This window comes from Trachurus japonicus, chromosome 2 (assembly GCF_045865225.1).
Source record: "Trachurus japonicus isolate A0001 chromosome 2, Traja_1.0".
Lineage (NCBI taxonomy): Eukaryota > Metazoa > Chordata > Actinopteri > Carangiformes > Carangidae > Trachurus > Trachurus japonicus.
Window position 1 is genome coordinate 10,859,076 of NC_140908.1, and position 23,849 is coordinate 10,882,924.

The 23,849-nt window shown below is 43.9% G+C and overlaps 1 protein-coding gene across 2 annotated transcripts in view; it reads right to left on the minus strand.

Moving 5' to 3' along the window:
- Nucleotides 1–15,618, minus strand: part of LOC146990855 (prospero homeobox protein 1-like) — a 30,917-nt gene extending 15,299 nt beyond the window's left edge. Inside the window, exons 1-5 of one of the 2 annotated variants that reach the window (XM_085800833.1) lie at nt 15,380–15,618; nt 11,664–12,076; nt 10,899–11,528; nt 9,314–10,576; nt 5,274–5,381 (exon numbers count right to left, since the gene is read on the minus strand). In XM_085800833.1, the coding sequence (XP_085656959.1) occupies nt 5,274–5,381; nt 9,314–10,576; nt 10,899–11,528; nt 11,664–12,014 (2,352 nt within the window). In that variant the 5' untranslated portion in view covers nt 12,015–12,076; nt 15,380–15,618. Of the gene's footprint in view, nt 1–5,273; nt 5,382–9,313; nt 10,577–10,898; nt 11,529–11,663; nt 12,077–13,857; nt 13,902–15,379 lie in introns of those variants that run through there. The other variant, XM_085800842.1, reaches the window with a different exon arrangement.
- Between the last annotated feature and the right edge of the window lie 8,231 nt (nt 15,619–23,849).

Consider the following 23,849-nt stretch of genomic DNA (forward strand, 5'->3'; position numbering starts at 1 on the left):
GCTCGTCACCATCAGCACAAAACAAAACAAAAAACAAAAAAACGAGAGAGGCGCGAGACAAAAGACAGACAGAGAATGGAGGCTGGGGTGTGAGGGAGGGTGGGGGGTCAAAACGCTGAGCTCGAGGAATGCCATTTTCTGTTTACAACGAAAAGGGGGAAAGAGTGTGTCAGAGAAAGTGTCAGGGTGCCCCAGCTCCCCTCGCCTTCCCCCTTGACGGCGGGTGTCGTCAGCCCCCCCCAGGCCATGTTAGAAGGGCAAACACACACATCCTTTAAGAATGTGCCCACTTCAACCAGATTCGCCGTGGCTCGGCACATTTTATAGAGGACAGCGTGAATCTGCACGATCGACACAAAGCCACGAGTTCTAACGCTGAAGGTTTCCTGTGCATCCTGGAGGAAAAGCTGCTGTAGGAACTTTTTCAAATGATGTTTTCGGGCTTTTCTGCTTCACTCGACAGTATACGCTCCATGGAAGCTGCACAGAAATTCACATATTCATAGCTGTTTTAATTTTTAACGCGTGTCAGTACTAAGGAGTAAATATAGGCACAACTGTATATAATCACAACAGTTCACCGTTTTATTGAGTCCACAGTTTGATCTCAGATGTTAAGCGAAAGTTTATTCTTATTAACCTTAAACCTACTGCTCACAATGTGGTAGCTGTCTGGGAATTAAGATGCATAACAATTAAGAAAGCTTTAACAACGTCCAATTATTATAAATCTTTTCTTCCTCATTTCATCAGTGCATGTTTTGCCTCTGCAGTCTCCTCAGCCTCTAGTGATTATGGTTTAAATGCATCTAGAGGAGTCACACATGGTAATTACTCAAGTTCAGTTATATCGGTATCAGCAGATGAACTGTTGCTGGTTCATATCATCACGTTGCCAAACTGGCTATGTAACTCAAACTGACAAGACGGGGCGAGACGTGGGTTGGATGCTAATTGATTCCTGCGGAGACGGTGGCATGGAGATGTCATTTCAGACTCTCGAGGCGAAGAGTCTAAGAGCTCTTCGATAAATGTGTCCCTGCTTTTCCTGTTTGGTGCCTCTGTGTGTGTGTGTGTTTGGGAGAGTGTAGCATGGAGAAACACTCGCTGGCAGGAAACATATGAGTGAGAGTGTGTGTGAGTCGGGGGGAACTCCCTGGGCCAGCGAGCATCTAATTAATCCTAACTCCTCCAGTCTTAACAAGGTCTTAATTACTCTCACTGACTCTCTCAAGACGAGACAGCAGCGACCTCAGCGTCTCATGCTCACATATATGATTGTCTGGTCAGAAGGCAAAGAGCTTTCACTGTGCAATTAGGCCTGTGTGTGTGTGTGTGTGTGTGTGTGTGTGTGTGTGTGTGTGTGTGTGTGTGTGTGTGTGCATGCTTGCTCATCTGTGCCTAAAACAGTTGTCAGCTCAACCCACTTCCCACACCGAGTGAGGGGGACATTGTGTGTAAGAGGCTCATCTTTAAGAACCAGTTTCCCATAGACAAAGTCCATTCAAGTCCAATTAGGGGAAGCCATTCAGGGCCCTAATTCCCTTACAGTGAATCTGCCTGATCCTCCTAACACATGCTACTTATTGTTCCCAGGGAAGGAGGAGGGAGGAGGGGGGAGGAGGTGGGGGCAGTAAGAGAGAGAGTGAGAGAGAGAAGAAGAAAAAGAGACACTGACCCGGATTTTAGAAATATGGTAATGATGAGGGTAATGAATGCAATGGGACAATGAGACAGGACACACACACACAGACAGACAGCAACAGGGTGCTCTCTCTCCTCAGTCCTACACACACACAGCCTTGAAAAGAACAGCCTTGTTCAACACAAATAGGATTATCCATGATTCATTTTTTATTAAGCAAAAATAATATCTGCAGAGTTCCTCCCACAGATGAATTTGATGGATTAACTGGGATTACGACTCAATTAAAACTAAATTTGACTGTAAATCATTATTTGCATATTAAGATATGAAGAACAAGAAACTGTCTTCAAAGATGATGCGGCTGGCGCATCATGTTCTTCTCATTGTCAACAAATCCACTGTAACAACCAGCCAGAGGCAGCACTGACAAGTATTATCTGTGTGGACAAAACCTGCTATCTTGTTTCTCTGTCACAGCCTCACACAGTTAGAGACTTGTTGCTGTAAATACTCACTACAACATCTAATGTGTATTCTTACACATCTGAAAAGATATTAAAAAGAAAATCTATTTTATTTGAGTGATGTCTGCAGAAACCAGTGTTAGTTGTCCTTTTAAAAATTCTAAACCATTTTGTAATATTTAGATCCTCAGGAGGAACCAGTGCTGTTTGGCCCAGGAGCCACAGATGCAGGAGTTGAGGTGGGCACTATCGAGGGACGGGCTAATGGATTTTTGGTTTTGGTGTTTTGATGGGTTTCATTTAAAAAAAAATTTCATTAAATGAAATCCTGTTTGTTGGCGCTTTGGAATAATTGCCATTCAAAGTATTTACAGGCTTCTATCTCCTTATCTACGTATAGATCTGTGAAAGAAAAAGCTTTATCCTAAATCTATACATCTGTTTTGCTTTATCCGCAAGCTGCGAGCGACACTGTATACTGTCGCTCCCTAAACCTCAGACAATAAATTCCAATAGAAACATGTTTTCATTCCTTTAAATCCCATACAGTCCTGTGTGTGTGGTTCTGACTGCAGTTACAAGTCGGAGCAGTAATACCGTCCATCTGCTGAAGGGAAGCGGCAGGCCAGAGCACTGCAAACATCTCCTAATCTAAATCCATGTTTGCTGAGATGAAGAGATTAATTGAATATCGGTTTGGATATAAACCCACAGATTGGAGACTAGATTAATTGTAAAAGCTAATATCGCACTCAACAAGATAAACTCGTGAACTGAGTGTGTGTATTAACTCATTAGTCCTAATTTATTCATTTCCCAAATTAAACCCCAAAGCCACAGTTTATTTGGCCACATAAATGTTAAGCATATTACTCAAATAATAGAAAGTCTTACTTAGACAGAGGAAGTAAGCTGATTATGGAAAATGATCAATGTCAGCACAAAGCAGTTTTAAACGGTTTTATCTTTTCTTTGCCCGTAATTGAAGGTTGAGGAAACCTTTAGAAATACATTTTAGTGATTCACAACCATGTTCAATCTCACTAGAACTCACTTTGAGATTCAGAAGTTCATTTATGTTGTGATCATTCTTTGTTTTCTTCTTTTTGGTCAAGTTTAGGAAGAGGCGAAGCCTTCAAATATTAAACTACTTGAATAACTTACTCAGAAAATGAACTGCTCTCAAAATGTCTAAAATTTTAAAACTTGAAGTGTTTGCTTCTCTTGCTTTGCTTGAGTGAATGTATTCAATCAGATTTGGCCTGGAGAAGATGCAGGAAAGAAGTTATTTAAAGGTTTGCATTTAATCTTTTTTAGTTTTGTTTTCAGCTTTAAATGTCACAAAAAACTGTGAGAAAGTTTAGTTTTTTTGGAGAGATAAAAGTTTTAAACTGTCACTTTGGCAGATATTTGATGATTCGTCAGTGAAATCCATCATTTTGTCCCTTCATTGCTTCAATAACACTGAAGCGAGCTGTAGCCGGCTGCCACGATGCCCATTGTTATCACTTAATGGATCCCAGTTAATGACAAATCAGAGTTGCTCGTACAGGGAGCAGGTAGGCTTAGCAACCTTGTGTTTGCCTAGCAACCCGGTGTCCCAGCGACCCTTGTTGCCATGGCAGCCGATAAGGATGTGGCACTGCCATGAGGAAGTGGTCACCACAGATAGGAGCCAAAGGGCAGCTTGTGTGTGTGTGTGCTTGTGTGTGTGTGTGTGGATGCTCATTTGAATACAGTGTCCTGAATCCGTGGAGGAGCCGTATGCTCCTTTTGCAAAACACATAGCAGCCTGTAAACACAAAACAATCAGCGCCTTTGTTTTAAAGCTGTTGTTCTGTTGTCATCCCTCTCATTTGTTTGTCCTCCCCTCCCCTCGTTCCCTCTGTCATTTTCTCAAAACGCCACGCAACACTCACACACACACACACATGCACTTTCCATAATCTCCTGTTTCCTTCTCACTCATTTCCCTGTCTTGCTGTACACTTCACGGTGACTTTCTTTTCCTTTTTTTAAATTTATTTATTTTCTCTCTACCTGTGCCTCCTGTCGTCTGTCAGCAACGCTCTGTTTAACTTCTCATTTTATCCTCTGCAGTGAGAGTGAAAGTGTGTAGCCTGTGAGTGTTTTGGGTGAAAGGGAGCCAGAGGGAGAGGTTTGTGTGTGTGTGTGTCGTGGTTTTGGAGGGAGGGTGTGTGTGTGTGTGTGTGTGTGTGCTTACAGTATGTGTGTGAGAGGGAAAGTGGGCGTTATCACCCCTCCCCTTTCTAACCCCAGGCCGATTAAGGCCAGAAACTCTAATTATGCCACAAAGACGTGACAGACTGGAGCACCCATCTGCGCTATAGGGTCTCTCTCTCTCTTTCTCTCTCGCTCTCTCTCTCACACACACACACACACACACACACACACACACACACACTCACACATACAAAATAACGGAATAACGCACAAAAACAACAAAACTGAACCGAGGAAAATACACAGATGAGTTTGAGGCAGCTGATGGTGGAAGTTGGACTTTTAGGAGCATTGTCTCTCCAGCTGAAGACCTCATGTGTCACACAAAGACAAATACAAATAGTTCATCTGGCCCATCTGTCACTGAAAAACACACTGATGTGGTTTTTGAGATCTGATTCTAAAGATGCCATGGTTTTATCTGGCCTTTCATAATGTTTTTGTCTATCCATGACCAATATGAGCAAACTTCTTCAGACAGATCAATGTGCTCGGCATGATGAAATGATAAGGCAGAAGAAGTAAGAAACACGCTGGATAGAAATCAGAACAGACAAACATTTTGTTTTCATTCATTCGCTGATTTTCAGTTCATTGTATGAGTCAGTGTGTGTGTGTGTATGTGTGTGTGTGTGCCTGCCTGCACAGAGTTTATCAAGGTTAAGCCATGTGTTTCATTGTTTTAAACCTTTTCCGAAAAAACACTTTATCTCCTACAATCTCAAGAGAAATAAGTACATTAAATTCAGGGTGAAATTAAAAAAGTCTTGTAAAGTCGGATGAAAAATAACACAAAAGAGAAGCTTGAATGGAAAGGAGATGGAGAAAAAAATAATAATTTAGAGAAAACAGTGTTGAGAGGTTAATAAAAGAGAGGAAACTGGAGAGAAGAAGAGAGGAGGAGGGTAATGTCTTACCTTGACGTCAGAGAAGAACATCTTGAGCATGTTAGAGGAAGGGTAGCGGGTGTAGAAAAACATCAGCTTGGCTTTCTTCAGGTGGTTGGGAGACAAACCCTCCTGAATCTGAATAACAAGACTGTTAAGGAACCAACAGGCCATAGAACACATTCACTCTCTCAGTGCACATTATATTACCATCAAGTTCAGAAGTGAAAAGTTTAAGTGATACTTTGGAATAACGTGCTGCAAAGAAGGGTGTACGCGTCTCCTCTACAACAGTTTAACGTTGAAGTTCTGCATTTAAACCTCACTATTGAGGAAGTGTGTCGAGACAGAAGTCAGAGAAATACTAATGGAACTAAATGTGAGAGGTTGGTTTGCACCGCGTCATGTAGAAAACCACAGTAGTCTCAGTGATGGACGAGCTACCTGAACACTCCTACTCCTCACAAAATCCATTATGGACACAGCATCTTCAACTAAATTCTGAGCATCAGATCACATGAGAGAAGTCTGAAAAACTTTGAGCAGCTTTAATTGTCCAGATGATGGAGAACTACAAGAAAAATGTCTCCTTTCTCCTTGATTATACCTTAATTATTTGGATAATGCTCCGTATACAATAGCCTGCACTGAGGTGAGGACAGCAGATCTCCATGACTTTTATGTATGTGATTAGAAGAAGATCGTTGCACTTTATAGAAATTGCAAAAAGCACAGTAAAAAAGAATCAGCAGTGCTGTGAGCAGCCTCCAAAGCCCAGAGATGGATAGATGTGCCATTTTACACCTATAGTGAGAGAAAACACGAGCACCTGCTGGCTTTGGATCAAATCCCACATCCACGGCAGCATCTCGCCGACTCTGCAGCCCCGATGTCAATCCCATTGTCTCAACAAGGAAAAAAAATAATTGTGGAGGCCCTGGTTGCAGGGGCGCCGAATGTGTGTGTGCGACATTTGTGTGTGTGTGACAACAGCTGTGCCCCACCACGCTGCCATTTCCCCACCACATTAACAGCCCTATAATCTATCAGAGAAGATGAGGCAATCAATGGAACCCCCTGCAAGGTCAATTAGCACACAGACAAATACACACATAAATACACACTGGTACAGACACACACGCACGCATACAGAAACCCCAGGGGCCCTATATGGCTGGAAAGAGGGAGAGTCGCATCAGCAAACGGGAAAAGAGGGAGAGAGAGAGTGGATAAAGTATAAAGAAAAGAAAGGTGGAGCAGCTTCAGGACAGGAAGCAGAGGGGAAAGTAGACATTTTAGTTTCAGTCTCATTTTATTTCGGTATTGACACCGACTCAAGGCGCTGATTGGTTTGTGACCTCTGATTCAACACAAATGGTGCATAAATAAAATATCAGTCACTTCTATATCAGATTATTCAAAAGAAGATAGATTTGTTCACTGTTTGTCAGTGAACTTTGTCATCAAAATCTGGCTTAATGAATTTTAATGAACTTCCACTAGTTGTAGATGTTGTTTTCCACTGAGACATAAATGTTCCTTCAGCTGCTGCGACACCAAAATAAAGCTGAATGTTGTATGTATGTGACATATCAGCACGGCACCAAAACACTGCTCACTTGGCCTCGGTAACTGAAGAGAGTCAAATTGTCATCCTTCATTCATTTGGCAGCAGATACGTCAGATAGACGGACAACAACACCATCACCTAGTTAACATTCATACCAACCTGTCACTGCTGGTGTGCGCTTAGGTCAGGCAACACACACACACACACACACACACACACACACACACACACGCTTCCACTAAAGCACAGACATGACTCAGAGTAATCAGTGTGAAGCAATACCATAATGAATAAAAAGCAAGTGTGTGTGTGTCAGTAGCTAATGTGAGTAAACAAAGCAACTGGTGTTGCTCTTTTTCTTCCTCTCCTCATCTTCTTCTTCATCTTCCCCCCTTCTTTCCTATTGCGGCCTGTATTCATCCTGATACACACCAGGTGTATCATCAGCTGTAACTTGACCTTGCTGCCAGGTGTGTGTGTGTGTGTGTCAGTGTGTGTGTATAGGGGGTGGCGGCAGTGGTTGTGTGTGTGGGGGTGTGTGTGTATTTCATAAATAAATGGGGGACATCTGCTCAGCTCTGTACAAAGGATTAAAGATACACAGACCTGAGAGAGAGCGTGCGTAGCTGCTTTTGTGTGGGTGTCTGTGCCTTTCAGGTGAAGTGTGATCGATGCAAAACACGGTGAAATAAAATTAAACACAAAGGAGTTCTAACAGAAATTATAGAAATTTCAAAATGTTTTTTTTTTTTTTTTTTTTTTTACTTTTTTTTTTTCTGAAAAGGACAATTTGTCTGTCATGTTTTCATCAGAGCTAAGACTACATTTTGACTTGACCTGTGCTGTCAAACAGAGAAAAGCAACTAGTCCTCATGTTTAAGAAGTGTTCCACATTAAACTTGGATCATAATGGCTGTGGCTGGTTTCCTCTTCTTCCACTAATTGAATAGTCTAAGCTCAAGTTTTTATGAAATAAGCACTAAACTGAGGAGTGTAGTGAAAACCTATATTGTGTCTCAGATAAAAAAGGAAGGCTGAGGGGTGGTCACTATCTTTGAAATACTAATGTCCAATTTCAAAGATATTTTTTTCCTCCAAATGAATAGGAAAGCATTTTGGAATGAAACAGCTCAGCAGGATCAAGAGATGTGTCAAATTTTTCCTTTTTTTTAATTAAAGCAACATCTAAATTGGCTTTGAAGACGACACTGTGATCAAATCCTCATCGCAGCTGTAAGGAGTTCCTATTAGTCAGGTTCAAAGTCTTATTTTTCTTTTCACTTTGTTCTTCAAACGTGCATGCGTTTGTGTTTGCGCGCCGCGTGTGTGTGTGTGTGTATGCAGTCAAAAGTGTGTGCATGCGTAGTGGCCGGGAGAAACCTTCTCCGTTTGAAAGGTTAGGAACAAAAAGATAAACAGCTACCTGCAAACACCTGTCCTCATGCACACGCCATGAAAGGGAGTATGTGTTCCTATGTGTGTGTCTGTGTGTAGCAAACAACACCACACACAGCTGCCGAGCAACTGAGAGCGAAAGCCAGCGAATGGAAGGAAGACTAGTGATTGACAAGGAGACAGCTAGCTACAAACTGTCAGTGTGTGTATTTTAGATATTACACTTTTCCTAATGTGTGCCCACTCAAACACACACACATACGTACACACAAAAGCCAAAACGCACACTTAGAAAGCTTCCGTCAATGAGGCCAATCATTCACCTGTCTGTGTGCTGCGCTCTTTGAAATATGATTAGCTTTGAGCTCCTATGTACAAGGTCTGACCCACACACACATCCACACACATGCACAGACACGGTGAAATATGATTTGCTTTGAGCATTTATGTACAAAGTCTTTGTGATGAAAGAGAACCTAACAGCACAAGTGTCTCAGACAGTGGGAACAGTGTGTGTATGTGTGTGTGTGTGTGTGTGTGTTGAAGAGAGAGCTCGCTAGCCTCTCTCAGCACCTTTAAACACCACAACCTGCTGCACAGACTTAAAAGAGCTGGAGAGAGCAGCGTGCGACCTGTTTAATCTTCCTCTCTTGCAAGACCCGGCGCGCCCCTTTTCATCTTCCCCACTCGGCGAGGAAACAAGAGGGTTAGAGCAGGAACCAATTAATGCAGATTAATTGATGTTAAAGACTTTCTGCTGCCGCTGCCTGCAAGACGTCTCAGTCTTTCTGACTGTGGTAAAAATGTGACTCTTGTGGAGCAGAGAAATAAAATCTCTGCTTTCCTATTGCATAAACAATATCTCAGATGTGTTCTTCCTGCTGATTATCATGTCCAATGTAGTATACAGTATGATATAAAATACCTACTGTAGTCTATATGGCAGTAAATGGCAAAATTGAATTAAAATTTAGGATGTAGTGTTCAGTATGTTGCTGGGAAATATTGGATATTAAGATATTAACCCTTATTAAAACACATGTAAATGCGAGAACAAACACACTGTCTCACACAGACACACAACACCTCTCAATTACAAGGATACGGTGCTGCCTGAGTAGGGCGATATGTCAGCCATGTCTTGCAGGTCTCCGCACTCAGACTTGATGAGGGACAGGGACAGACCCTCTGGTCCGTGCTGGCTGGGCGAGCTCTGCCTGTGGTGGTGGTGGTGGTGGTGGTGAAGATGGCCCCCTCCCAGGGCTGTCATTTTGGTTCTGAGGCTGACGGTTTCCCGTGTCATGTCCATGGAATCGGGGGAGGCGCGGTGGTGGTGGTCCTTGGGCCCCGGAGGGTAGCCGGCCCCTCCCCCATGCGACCCCAGGGGGCTCTGGAAGGGGTAGCCCATGAGGGGGAGAGGGAAGGGGTGGCGAAATGATGGAGGGCTAAACCCCAGAGAGGCTGTGAGGGGAGAGGGGTGGAGGGAGGGGTGGTGAGGGGGAGGGGGTGGAGGAAGAGAGGGGTTGATGTTCTCTCCTCCGCCGCCACCGCCACCGTTCTTGCGCACCACCAGCGGCAGCGCCTCCGTTTGGTCGTTAGGCGTCGGCACGCCGCTCAGCCGGCCGCTCAGACCTCCAAACGAATCCAGCGGACTCGGGACAATGACGTCGCCGAAGCAGTGCAGCCTCTGGTTGGAGGAGTGGTAGCTCGGGGTGGGGCTGCCGTCACCGTTCAGAGTGAGCGCCAGGGCCCCGTTGCCAAAGCGAGAGTCCGGGGTGAGCGAGGGAAGGGGGCCGAAAGGCGGAGGACACGAAGAGGACGAGTTGGAGGAGGAGGAGGGTGCAGCCGGCGTGCTGCTGTGGCAGCCGTGATGATGAGCGTGAGCCACGGCCTGTTTGGGTGAAGAGAAGCCTTTGACGACGGTGTCGACGACCTGCGACACGGCGCAGTTCAGCTCCTGCTTCAGCGTCTCCGCTAACTGCCGTCCTCCTCCTCCTCCTCCTCCTCCTCTCCCTGCTGCTCCACCTCTCCTCTTCATCACTCGTTCTCCTCTGCGCTCCTCCTCCTCCCTGCCGTCCACGTCTTCCTCCATGTCTCCGTCCAACAGGGCCTGCTCCCGGAGGAGGGCCCGGGCCCGGTCCAGGAACAGACCCGGGTCCAGCTCAGACAGCTCGTCGTGGCTGTGCCGGCCTCTGTCCCGGTGTCTCTCCTCCAGGCCGTCAGAGCGGATGCTGTCCTCTGACAAGTTGCCATCCTCCTCTCTCTCTCCTCCTCGGTCCACCTCTCCGTTCTCGCCATTCTCCTCCTCCTCCTCTGTCTCAGAGTCGTAGATCTGGTAGAACTTCTCCTGGAGTTGGCGCAGTTGTTTCTGGACAAGAGAGGATAGAAAATGTCAGAGACATGATGTACAATGATATAACATACAAAGATAACATTAAAATTTGCTTTTGTGCACATCACTTGCTACCCATTTCATGATATTTCTTCTGCTGTTGTGCAAAACAAACAATGATTCTCCTACATCAGCTCTTGCTGCAGATTGAAGGAATATGTACATGCTGTCTTATTCCCATTGTTCCACTTTGAAAGGTTGGACCCTGAAATCCAGGGACTAATCAAACATGTTGCTCAGCAAACAGATAAAAACACCGGCTGTGTGAATGTGTGAATACATGAGAGAACAAACCAACCTGCATGTCCTCCAGTTGCAGTTTGAGCTGCCGCCTCTCTTCCTGCCTCTGCTCCTGCCTTGAACACACCAGCTGGGTGAAGCTGTGCTGCTGCTGTGGCAGACGCTGCTTTCTCTTATTCTCCCTGTAAACCTCTCCCACGCTGACCACGCCGGCCCGCGAGCCAGGAGAGCTGAGGAGGGACGATGGACAGTCGTTTCTGATGTGGTTGTGGTTGCTGGTGTTGTGGCCGCCGCCGTCCCCTCTGTGATCGTTGCTGCTGCTGCTGTTGTTGCTGCTGGTCTCGTTCTCGCGGTTGCTCTCTGGGTTGTGGTCGCCGCCGTTGGGCCGGACCAGCGGCGAGTGACTCATGCCGCGGATGATGTTTTCAACGCGGGCACGCTTGGCGCGAAGGTGCTCGTCCGACAGCCTGTCCAGGTCGAAGGAGGAGAGGCAGAGCGGCTGAGAGGGCGCGTGGGAGTTGAGGCCCGAAGGAGGCGGCGGTCGTCCAAAGGAGGAAGAGGAAGATGGAGGAGGATGAGGAGGCCCAGGAGACAGGCAGTCAGACGGGCTGTCCTGGTCACGGGACGAGTTGCTGCAGGCGTCCTCAGCCTGGATCTCTGAGCCTCCACTGGACAGAGCTCCACTCCCCTGAGATTTAATAAACAGTTAATGAATTAAGTCAATGATTTAATGAATGGTGCAGACTATTTGTGCCTTGGGTTGATTTAAAGTGACTTAACGAATCATCTAATTGGTTTATTGAGTGAAAGTGTTTGAATGTACCTGGAAGCCTGAGTCACTCCCTCCATTCTTCCCTATGTTATTCTTCAGTAGCTGAGAGATGATGGTGGCACCGGGGAAAGGCATTATGGACTCTTCGTACGAGTTGGCCCTCTTCAGCAACTTCCTCAAAACGTTTGACTTCTCTCCATCACCGCTGCTTCCCCCGTGGCCGTGACTGACCAACGAGCAGTCTCCGTCCTGATCGGGGCCGTGCGATTGGTTCATGCTGTCGAACAGGGTCTCCCTGGCGCGGGTGAATATAGCGCTGCCCACAGTCCTTTTCACCCCGATGTCGACACGTCGGCGCTTCGTCTGTCTGGTTAGGAGGGTGGTGCTGTCATGATCAGGCATCCCGCAGGGCAGCTAAACGGACATGACCAAGGGTCCTCACAGGCGTGGGTGGGGGGCGTTACCTGGTCATCAATGAAAGCAAGTAAACACGGTTAGATTTCAGCCTTTCAATATCACCTCTTTGTCTTTTCGCAGAATTCTGTGATCAAGTGATCATTATCATTGGCAGCTTAACACTGACAAAAAGAGTTGATCAATTCCTAGGGAAATGAATAAAATATTCAGAATTGCTAGGTGTTGTAGCTCTAAAATGATAAAAAGCTTTATTATCAAAACCAGTGATGTGGCTTTAACAATCAAATCTCTTCAGTCCTTGTTTTAGCTTTTGTTAAAAAAGAAAAATCATCTCGAGCACCACAAACCAGCACACCTGACAGAAGCAAAAGGGGCAGCCACTTCTATCGATCACACACTGAGCAGAATACAAAAGAAATTACTCACAGCGCGTTTCTTGACCAAAAACTAAAGTGTGTGAAAGAAAAACAACACACTCTTTAAAATAGTTCAAGGAGATTTTCCCACAGAGGAGCTAACACCTGCCTGTAATAACCAAAATAATTTCCCATTTCTTCTCCCCCCTGAGGTGTAACCTTGATTTCTGCATCTTGTGAGGAGCTGTGAAGAATCGACAGGCTCTCTTATTGTCTGAGGGATTTCACTTCACTCCCTAGAAAAAAAAGGTTTTTCTATCCTCCCTTTTGTGTTAGTTTTCCTTTTTTGCTTCTTCACCTGATTTGAAAGCAGGAGGTACTTATCTTACATTTTTAAAAACAGTGAATTTTGATGTTATTGCACTTCAAATAATTTATTTTAACAGGATAAGTTAAATTCTTATAGGGTTTTGTCAAGTTCTTTGTGCACTTCACGTGAAAGGCTTCTTTTTTCGACATTAGTGACCAGCTCTTCTCTAATCCACAGTAAATCTGATCTATTGATGCTGTGGAAACACGTAAAAAAAAAACTCTCCTAGGTGTGTCTGGCTTCATCCTTATTCAAAACTCTCACCTTGCTTGCTTTACACTGACTGAGACACTTGAAAAAATGTCCATAAAGTTTACTGTAGGCTATATTATAAACTATCAAAGTGACTGCCTTTATACCCAGCTTAATTTCAACATTTAATTAATTTCAGTAATAGCATACAAAGACAAGAAAAACTGTCTAAGAAGTGTCACAAAACAGAAAGGTTGGCTATTTTTGGACAGGTAAATGGTAACCTACTATTCTGTAGTATCTGCTTGCACTTGTACGTTCACACAGCGTTTTCCTTGTTACCTGTTTGCATCTGTTTTGCAAATGATTTCAGGGTCAGGTCTAGGGAAATATTTCACAAATTAAAGCTGCTTCCTACAACAGTTTGGTCGAGCATTCATGGGAGTGAAGCAGGTTTCAGACAGAAAAAAAAAAAATCAGTCACACATTGAAAGACAAAAATTGTGAACGTGCTCACACACACACATTCGGATTGAATCAAGGACACCAATGAGATGCTTTTGCAATAGCCAACAACAGGCGACAAAGCAGACACTGTTGTGTTCCTGCAGGGCCATTATCAAATGAAATGCAGGGAGAAGCGTTGGTTTGAATGTGACTCTGAGTTTCAGTGTTGGAGACGAGAGGTGCTCAGAAAAACACTCAGCCCCACAGCACAGTGGCCAGCAGTGACCCAGATACACAAGACTCACACGCGCATACAGTCCACGCATGCATACACACATTGCTCACTGTTTGCATTATTGGTTTCTTGGCATTACTCTGTGCAGGGGTCTGGCACACACACACACACCCACACAGAGTGAGAGACAAACAGTTTAGATTAGCGGGGTCCAAAGAGCTTGAAAACTTGGTTATTTTGAAATTTGTGTCTGAGGTCAAACTGAGGCTTTATCAGTGTAAAAAAGAGCAAATGTTTCCTGTCTGCATGAGTAGAAAGAAAATATGTCTTTATCGTCTTTTCTATAAACACTGACAATATTGCAGTGTCACAGAAAACTGTTAATTATCCAACCACAGTACACAGCAAGTGGAAAACTTTAAGGTAGTTGCACATTTTGCATTAAAAGAGCTTCAGTGAAAGGTGAATTAAAAGGAGATGTGAGAGTGTGTGTGTGTGTGTTCGGTTTCTGTGACAAAACGGAAACTTAAGTTTTAAACTGAATTAGAGGAGCAGGAATAACTCACTGTGCACTGATTGTAATTTCCATATTTACATTTAAATGACTGCAGCCCTTTGGTGGCTCCTGGATAAATTAATTTGAGTCTTTATCTATCATGATTTCATCCTCTGGCTGAAATGACAAAAATTAAAATGATTTTAGGAATTCAAACATTTTCTTATTTGCACACCTGTTACCTCCTCCTGTGCGTCTGAGAGGAGCCAAATAACGGAGTCACTCTTTGTTTAAAATGCCATATCAAAAAAAAAAAAAAGTGGCACCTCGGTGTTGAGGGGACCCCCGTCTTTCCCTGTCGCTGTGGCCGCCTGTGTGCGCTCTGAGCGGGGAGCACCGCTGTCCAGCCACCGACACAACACACGAGCTGCTGCTTTTACGCACGGCGGTACAGACGGTAAAAGCAGAGAGACAACTGTCACTCTCCAAACAATCATTATAGTCCACCGTAATGACAGACAGCAGCTGCCCTGCTGCAACAGGAGAGGCTGCAAGCATCGAATAGTTCCACCTTAACTCTTTTATTAAAGGGTGAAAGTTTGAGTCGATGGGCTGAGGAGGCAGTTTGTTCTAGTTCTGGCGACACTAATGATGATTCAGCCTGCAGATTATCAAATTTTAACTTCACTTAAATTCTTTAAAGACATTTATTTAACTAAGCAGAAAGAGTTTATATCTCATCCAGTCATTGTTCTTCATTTTGTTTTAATTTGAGGAAGAGAATATGAGCAGTAGGATTTTAAAACTCATCTCTCCTTGTTCATGATCCGACAAGACAACAACAACGACAGGACCGTGGGTCCATCGACTGGACCTCAGCAGAGTCCACAACCAAGACGGTCAACACAATAAAAAAAATCCACAACAACAACAAAAAAAATCAAAACTTGTATCTGTGATTTCAGTTCACGCAGCCACGTTCACGGTGCCGGTCAAAGTGAGAGTGACGCGCACAAAAGTCAACAAGAGCAGAAACAGTTTGGTGGAAATTTCATTTCAACCACCTGGATCCGTGGTGTGTGACGGGGATGGAGCGTCTCCACGAGCCACCCGTGGAAGTAAAGTTACACCGAACACACAACGATGCGATCGGACAAATCACACACATAAAGCGCGCACACACGGCCCGTGTGAGCCCACTAGTGACAACAACGCCCGCGGTAAATAGTTAAGTGTGACAAGTTTGTTACTTACTTCTCTGTCGAGCGTTTCTCCAAGTCGCTCCGTCGAAGAAAGGGCGAACACAAGAGACAGATCCGCACTCGCCGTTGAGATCAATGCCGTAATTTACCACGGCAAAGTGGAGACGTATGCAGAGCGTGCGTGCGCGCGGGCGTGAATGTGTGTACGGGAGGGAGCGAGAGAGACAGAGAGAGACTCGGAGAGGTTGTGTGCGTGTGAGAGAGAGAGTGGGAGAGATAAAGAGAGAGAAAGAGAGAGAGGTTGCTCTTGTGCGCCGCTCTCCTCCCGGGATGGGAAGTGTGGAGTAATCGAGCGCGCCCGGTCCGTCCGGCACTCTCGACTCGTCGCGAATCCCGTTTTCTCCCTGTGAGCGATGGCAAGACTCTCAATAAGAAATAAGAAGAGACGCACATGAAGGATACGTGAAGACGCTGCGTCACCGGCCCCTGAGTGAGGTAACGGCTCCACCTGACCAATAAGGAAGAGGAGCCGGAGACGCTGGATTTTATTTATAAGGAGCCCCCCAGAAAACAGCGCGCAGCCAGAGCGGAGAGAGGGAGGAGAGAGGAGCAGAGGGGGATGCGGAGGGTAAACTGAAAGTCAGCTTCACCCAACTTTTCTCATTAGTGGAGCCGCTGCAGAAAACCGCTGTAGAAACAATTACCCGATTCACTTCAAGCACAATTTAAGGACACGTGATCATTTTCCTGTGTAAGCCTGATTTGTTTTTACATTTATCTATTTGTTCTCTGTAGTTGACGACTCAGTCTGTAATACTTATACACCACTTTAACATCAGAGAAATGCATTTAACATGTGGACTTCTGTTATACAATAAAAACAAACTTTAAAACGACAGCTTTTAATTTAAGAGCCTCGTTCAGCTTTCATTGATTTCACTGATTGCAGCTTCTACCAGCAGTGTGTGTATGTACAGGTGCGCTGCAAGAGCTCAGCTCTGATTACTAAGATTTCAATAAACACAGGTTTAATTACTTTTATGTCTCTTTTTCTTCCCCTCGTGGCTTTTACGCAGCTGGAATTGCGTGAGCATTGTTGGAAACAACCGAGTTTCTCTTTGCGCTGCTCCCTGTCCACCACGAAGTTTCACAAAACGCAGAAAAAAGGCCAGAAAACCTCTGGTGGGGAAACTCCCCTCCTCTCCACAGATCAGACCTGAGGTCAGGTAACCTCCGGAGCTGTTTTGCTCAAGGACACTTCGGCAGAGCGGAGTCTCGCTTCGTCTCTCTCCGTTTCCACTAACGCAGCCCGGCTGTCCGCACCGAGAGCTGTGAAATGAATCATCACAGCAACGTGCAAACACTGAATTTCTGCAGACAACAACCAGAGGCCTTTAAGGAATCAGGCTGCTCGAAGACACACCAGCGCCATTTATTTTATTTATTAACAAAAATATAAACGTGTCACAATTTCTATGAAAAACTCCGAGCTCTTGTTATCAGTCTGATCTAGTTAATAAAAGTGTAAAGAGTTTGTAGCCGTTGCTATGTTGAGTTTCCATCAGGCTCCCACAGCGCCGAGGCTCATTGATGAATATGATTCACTGTTGTGCGTTTGAGTGCGCAGGTCGGGGAGAAAAAAAGCCAGAATTATTTCACTGACTATTTTTGTATCGCATCACTCGTAAATCCACAGGCGCTCAACAGATGAATAAAAACCAAAACCACACACTCAGAGTCTATGAAGGGAACAGAGCTATTCGGGCGAGTTAATCAGAATAATCCATTCACAGGAAAATGCCTGTTAAACAAGGCAGCCAGTGTCAAAATCTGTGTCATATTCAGTCCAGTTTTTTGAGGGACGGCATGAGACAGATCACAGCTCAGCTCCGGGAAAAAAAACAACAAGAAAAAACAAAGCAAACGGCAGAAAAGTGAAACCAAATAAAGTAAACATTTTAGTGTGATTTTTAAAAACAATTTTAAGCAGAATGAGAGTGGAGGTTTTGGAGATTGAAGTAAATAGGGAAAGATTTTACTGTGCACATTTATGCAAAGGTATGCGCTCCGTGTGTGAGTGTGTTTGAATGGGGGCCACTGTATGAAAACACGCGTCTTTCCTACTTTAAATAAAGCGCATCTGTTGTTGTTGAGATGAAACTATTATCCCGAGAATTGCGCTCATGTTGTTTTAAACGAGGCCATTAAAAAAACGACAGGAATTCCTCCGTTATTATCCCGTGTTAAATATCAGCGGACTCTCTCTCGCACACGAGCGGCGCAGGGCTGTGCCACTTATCCTGCATCTCTCCTCTTAACCTAATTACGCACGGGAATAAAAGGCATTTACACGAAGTTATGCAATTATTTAAATTACTCCGCGGCAGTGTCGTGTGGTTTAAATTGTGGGAAAAAAAAGACAAATATTAAAAAGCTCGGAAATGTCCGGTAGGTATTTCCCCCGAGGAGACAGAGGTGTGTTCCGTGCCACACAGGTTGTCCTCGCATGCAGAGGCAAACAGGCCCGTTTGTCTAATGATCTCTCGCCAATTATTTGGCTTCACCATCGTGCAACATACAAAGCTCACTCTCATATTTTCCCAATTAACAATGTGCTGCAAAAGCTGTGACCTATTTGAGCCGCGGAGCCCTGGGTGATGCCATTTTGCAGTTTGGTAACTTTCACATGAACTTGAGTATTTCCTCCTCTCGTATATTATGTGCCTGCAGTCGCGCATCTGGAACAGCTGGAGGAAGAGAACATGCGCGTGTTGGGAGGAAACAAAAAACAGTAGTATGATCCAGTTTCTATAGAATGAACATGGCTCCCGGGATTATGGAGAAATATATATCTGGGGCAAAATGTGTGTATGTGTGTGTGCGTGTGTATGTGTGGCTGCACATTGTATAGATATCCTGAAAGAAAGAGGATGGGGCAGCGTTTAATTTCTACTAAACAATGTTGTTTCTGAAAATGGGAGAAATTACACATTGTATAAAAAAGTAAATTATAGTAATTTAAAGAAAAACCGAATGAGCAGGAGGACAGTTTGTAAATGTATAACATTGACACTGATCTGTTCTCCACAGAGGTAACAGACATAAATACATCTCAGAATATGGTATATAGGTTACAAGTGTTTTCACCATTTTAAACTATAATGGATGGGTATTGAAAATATCTGCAGCAGTGGTAGAGTAGAAATAAATGTATTAATGTGTAACTAGGTGAACTTTCTTTGTTTACTTGCCTGATGTGGCAATGACCCACTCCCAGTGTGTGACAGGGAATGACACACACATATGAAACGCAGAGAGAAAAGACCATGGAAGCTGTGTGGGAAAAGAGAGAGTATGTGATTGTGAGTGTGTTTCTGTGTGTGTGTGAGTCACGGTCAGTCACCCCTGAACTGTCCCTGTTTATCCGCTGCAGCTGAACACCGACCGACATCCCTGAGTGACCTGACAACACAAGTACCAACTGTGAGCTTTTTAATCAAGCAGCCGCTGTGAATCTTACTGGATTTAATAAACAAAGAGCCAAACGGACAATCTAAATAAATATGTCATGATCAAACAGCACAACATACCTGATGTTCAGCCAACAGTCGCCTCTAGTTTTCCCACAAGAGATAAGGAAGTGACGGGATGAAAATACCAACTGACGTAGCTTTATGATTTAATGCATCATTCTCAAATTCCTCTTCCTTTTGACTGTGGCAATTTTCAAAGGATCACTATCGATATTAATTGACTGTGATTTATTCAGCAGTGTCTTTAACTCTCACATTTAACCATAATAGCAAGCGTGGGCACACAGTGAACGAGGTTCCCTTTGTATAGCATTTTAACATAAATGACTAAATGTAACATTTGAGACTAGTATGTTGTACAAACCGTACACAGGTTCAGGTTTGTTAGAAAATGAGCTGCATGTGTTTGTGGCACAAAACAGGAACTGGTTTTATCTTGTAAGTCTTAAACAGTTTTATTCCAGTTCCACTTTTCTGTTTCAACCATCGAAGACAACACGCACGCTGCAGCAGTGACGTCCGCTCCACACGTCTTCAGGACTACTTTGGTAAAAAGGGACTGTGGTTAATTTGGCTTTTTGTCTCACTGGCATCTGCATCAGCAACCGAAGAAAAAAATTACAAAGGTTGAGGAAGTCTGGGTGAAGCTGAGGTTGAAAGAGAAACTGGAAACCACCATTCACATAACGTAACAACACAATCCATGAAACAAGAAATACCACTAAAATTTTAGATGTCATGTGTGGAGACAAGACTGACGTTGCATTTCAGCAGAAAACGTTAAAGTTTTTGAGTGTACTTCTGGAGAGTTTGTGTGTGTGTGTGTGTGTATTTTTAGGGGTGGGGCACCAACACTCAGGCGCCGTTAGTGATTCTGCATCTTCAGGGACTTCAGCTAAAACTCCATGTTCCACTTTTCTTCCCAATGCCATCAAAAGTTGTCACGTCACAAAAAGACTTCTTCTGGACAGGCAGACACCCACAAACACAGACACACACACACACACACACACTGACACACAGTGAGATGTGTCTTTTTGCAAGAGCAAATAAAATCTCTGGATCATCATAATGCTGAAAAACAGACGAAAAGGGAATAATGAAAATAAAAAGGCGGAGGGAGGGAATAATGATAGGCCTGCCGCTGATGGAGGTCTGGAGGGAAAGATAGATGGATGCAGTGGTTTCTCTTTCTGTCTTTTTCTTCCATCTCTCCCCCCTCCCCTTCCCCTCTTTCTCTCTCTTTCTCTCTTCCTCCTCTTTCTCCTTTTTGTCTGCTCTCTCTCCATCAAGATGCCATTATTCAGGACATTAGTGAAGAAGAGCTAAAAGCTCTCACTGTCGAGGAGGGTCCCAGGGTCCTTTCTGAGAGCAGTGACGCAAATATACACACACACACATGCATACAGGCGCACACACTTTGACGACCAAAGTAACATATAGTATAGGTGAAGAGGTAAGAGGTGGTAAAAAGGTCTTATTGCAGAAATTACCAGGTATCTGGGCTCCTGTACTCTCCTCTGGCCAACAACATGAACATTAGCTGACACAAAGACAAATGAACAGTAACTCAGTGTGTTTGCACCGAACAGGCTCCATGTTCTCTTAGGTTTATTTATACTTTATGAACTTTAATGCACACCATCTTCTCTCTGCCTATTTTGCTCAGCTCTCCTTTCTCCTGCTGCTCTCTTAATGCCTTGAACAATGCGTGAAAAGAAGCTCAAAATGTCTGCACATTGTGTGAGCAAATTAGATGAGATTATTGATGTGTGCAGCACTGTGGACAATGGCGTGACGCACCTTTTTTCTTCTGTGGAGTGATGTACTGTCTTTAGTTAGGGTTGCTTCCTTTAATCACATCTAATTGTTACTATAAGTTAATGAATCTCACAATATTTGAACATGGAAAGTACATCAGAAACTAAAAGAGAAGTGCTATTGCCGACTGAAATTTGGGTGGAGTGGCCCTTTAAACTGCTTAAAAGTCATATTGTATGAGTAATATCTTTTTTCTGTCATCATTTACTATTTTTGCATCTATATTTGTGTTTTGTGCCCACAGCAACTTGGACTTTTGTCCAGTCAGGTGTTGGATCAAGTGGCTCTTTGTGGATGTGAGTGACTTAATGTCAGTATCAGCAGCAGTAAATATCATAAGTAGTCATTGTTGTGCTGTAACTCTGTCAGTGGAGGTCTGTGTTGCTACAGTGGTGATTGAAATAGATGTGATTTGTAGCGCTCAGTCAGCTGTAGTTAAGGTAGTTGTGTACCTTTTTGGCTCATGTTCAAAATGTGTTATTGTATAATGCTTATCTCTAATCTGTAATCACTGATAGACATCTGTGGGTGGATTTGCACAACCAGGCCACTGTTGTCATCGCAGTAATTGAATAACCTGATGCTACTTCCACAACAACTCTGAGGCCTCTGAAAGTTAATTTCTGTCATTAACTTCAACTTTTCATGATTATTCCATTTCCTGAGCTCAGGGACTTGGAGGATTTTCATCACTCATCATCCTCCTTTCCCCGCTGCTTTTCTTTCTCCCAGTACAATTACTGCAGTACAAAAAACATCAAAATTATTCATCTGTTCTCCTTTTTTCAATTTACCATTCTTTCTTTCAGTTCCTGTAATTTGTGTGTTTTTTCTTTCTTTTTATCAGTCCTATGGAGCTTTACACTGCTCATGTATTTATTCATGTTTTTCTGCCTGATGGACGACATGGACAAGGCTGAATAGAGGCAGTGTGTGTGCTTGTGTGTGTGTGTGTGTGTGTGTGTGTGTGTGTGTGTGTGTGTGTGTGTGTGTGTGTGTGTGTGTGTGTGTGTGTGTGTGCATGTGTGTCTTTAGCTTCACTGTATCCCTCTTCCATTGTGCTGATTCTAAGAGAAGGTCTTAATCTAGCCACTGCCATTACTGCTGCTGAGACCTCCAGCCTCCACCTCCCCTCTTGCCCTGATGTTGTGCCGAGCCACGGAGGCCCTTTAGTGGGGCGGCTGGCAAGCCAGATCAGGGTCTTGGGTCTGGGGCTTGGCCTGGATCCTTGGTCCTCATCCCCCAGCACCAACACCCCCTGCAGCCTCACAATGAAGCCTCCGACCTGGCCTGACTTGGCCCCGAAGCCGCCTTCTTGGCTCCGGGCCTGGGTGGATGGAGGGATGGAGAGGGGGAAGAAAGCCTGTAGCTGGATGTGCAGTGGAGTGAGGAGAGGTGGAGAGGCTAACAATGCTATCAGAGAGCTGGCGTCCGTCTCTCGAGCGAGCACACACACATGTATACTGTCGGCTTGTCTTTATTTATCACAGCTCTTCACACATTAGACGACAACAAAGGAAGACAGAGTGAGCAGAACAGAGAGGGTCCGAAACAGAAAAGGAAATAGGAGAAAGAGAGGAAAGGCAGAGTAAAAGAGAGAAAGTGAGTTGAGGGGCTACAAAAAAAAGATGGATGAGGAAAATCAAATCACAAAAGGAAGAGTTAAAGGAATTTAATAAGTGAACAAAGAAAGACATAGTAGAGAGGAAAAGAAGCTGCACCAGAGGTGAAGAGTTGGAGAGAAACGGAGGGACACAATGTGAATAAAAGATGGAAAAATGCAGCAGTGTTTTCCATCAGTCTGTTGGCCGAAGCCTCGGTGACATTGTCAGGCCTTCTGGATCCCCATGGAAACAAAAATCAACATGTTTGCTTGAAATGCTTTCATTAAAGCCTTGTAGCCGAGCCAAAAAAGCACAACGAGGGACGAGGAGATGCCGAATAAAAAATCCCCACACAAATAATGCAAACAAACAAAGGATAAAAAGAGGGGAAAAAAAGAGCAAAAACAAACTTGGTTAAAGCAGTTCTGTTGAGCTTTTTTTTTTGTCTCTTTTTTCCCCACATCTACTCACTGACCCGTGTCGTTTTGTACACAATGTGACAGGCAGGCGACACGGGGCGGACTTTCAGGATGTTTTTGAGTAGCCATCACTTTGGGGATGAAACTGTCCTCAGTGTAATAATGCTGCCATATTTGCATGGGGTATTATAATGATAGCCTTTGGCACATTAGAATAAGCTGTGGACAGGGAAAGTAGCTTAAGCAAACAGTTTGAGTTTACTGACTTTTTTTTTATTTAATGAAAATCACAAAAGATAAAAATGAATTAACCCTCGAGCATTTTATCTGATCCACCTTGTTCATCGATAGTTTTAGTAATACAGTAAATAAAACTCAGTGGAAGGCTAAAGGTTTAATTATATTAATATAAACAAAACATAATATGTGTAATTACCATTTTTCAGGAATTTCATGTAATGATTTAATGTATACAATACAGTGGAAATCTCAAATATGCAAAAGGACTTTATTGACTCCACCCATATTATCCCAATATAGACTGGAACTAAGCTGAGTATAATCAAGCAAAGAGAAAGTAGGACATCTGTGTGTGTGTGTGTGTGTGTGTGTGTGTGGTCAGCCTGACTCGCACACAAAGCTCTGCCATAACGACAGTCAATTAAAGCTTCCTCTTCTCCTCCTCTCTGTTAATTGAAATTGAATGACAGAGTTTTACCTCCCGCCCCTTTAACTCAGCACGTAAGGAAACGCCTGGGGCTGATCTGCAGCTGATCTCTGCTCCCCTCGAACCAAGGAAGAAGTTTAAGTACAAACATGGCAAGTAATAAGGCTGTTAGGGTATTAAATACAGCAGCACACACACACAGACACACACTCAGGGATGCATGCGCAGCTAAAGTAACAAGGTAATTATATGGTAAAGCTCAGTGTAGCTGAAGTAAACATGTCTAGAAGGAATGTATTTAAGATGTGACACTAACGATCACATCACATTTGATTTGATGTTATTCTTTATTTCATGTTATCACATTTCAAATGCTGTGATATCATTATGGACATTTACACATTGCTTTGCTCATAATTAATAATTATGAGTGTAATGGCTACAGGAACCTGTACTTTTAAAAGGAAAAGCAGGACGG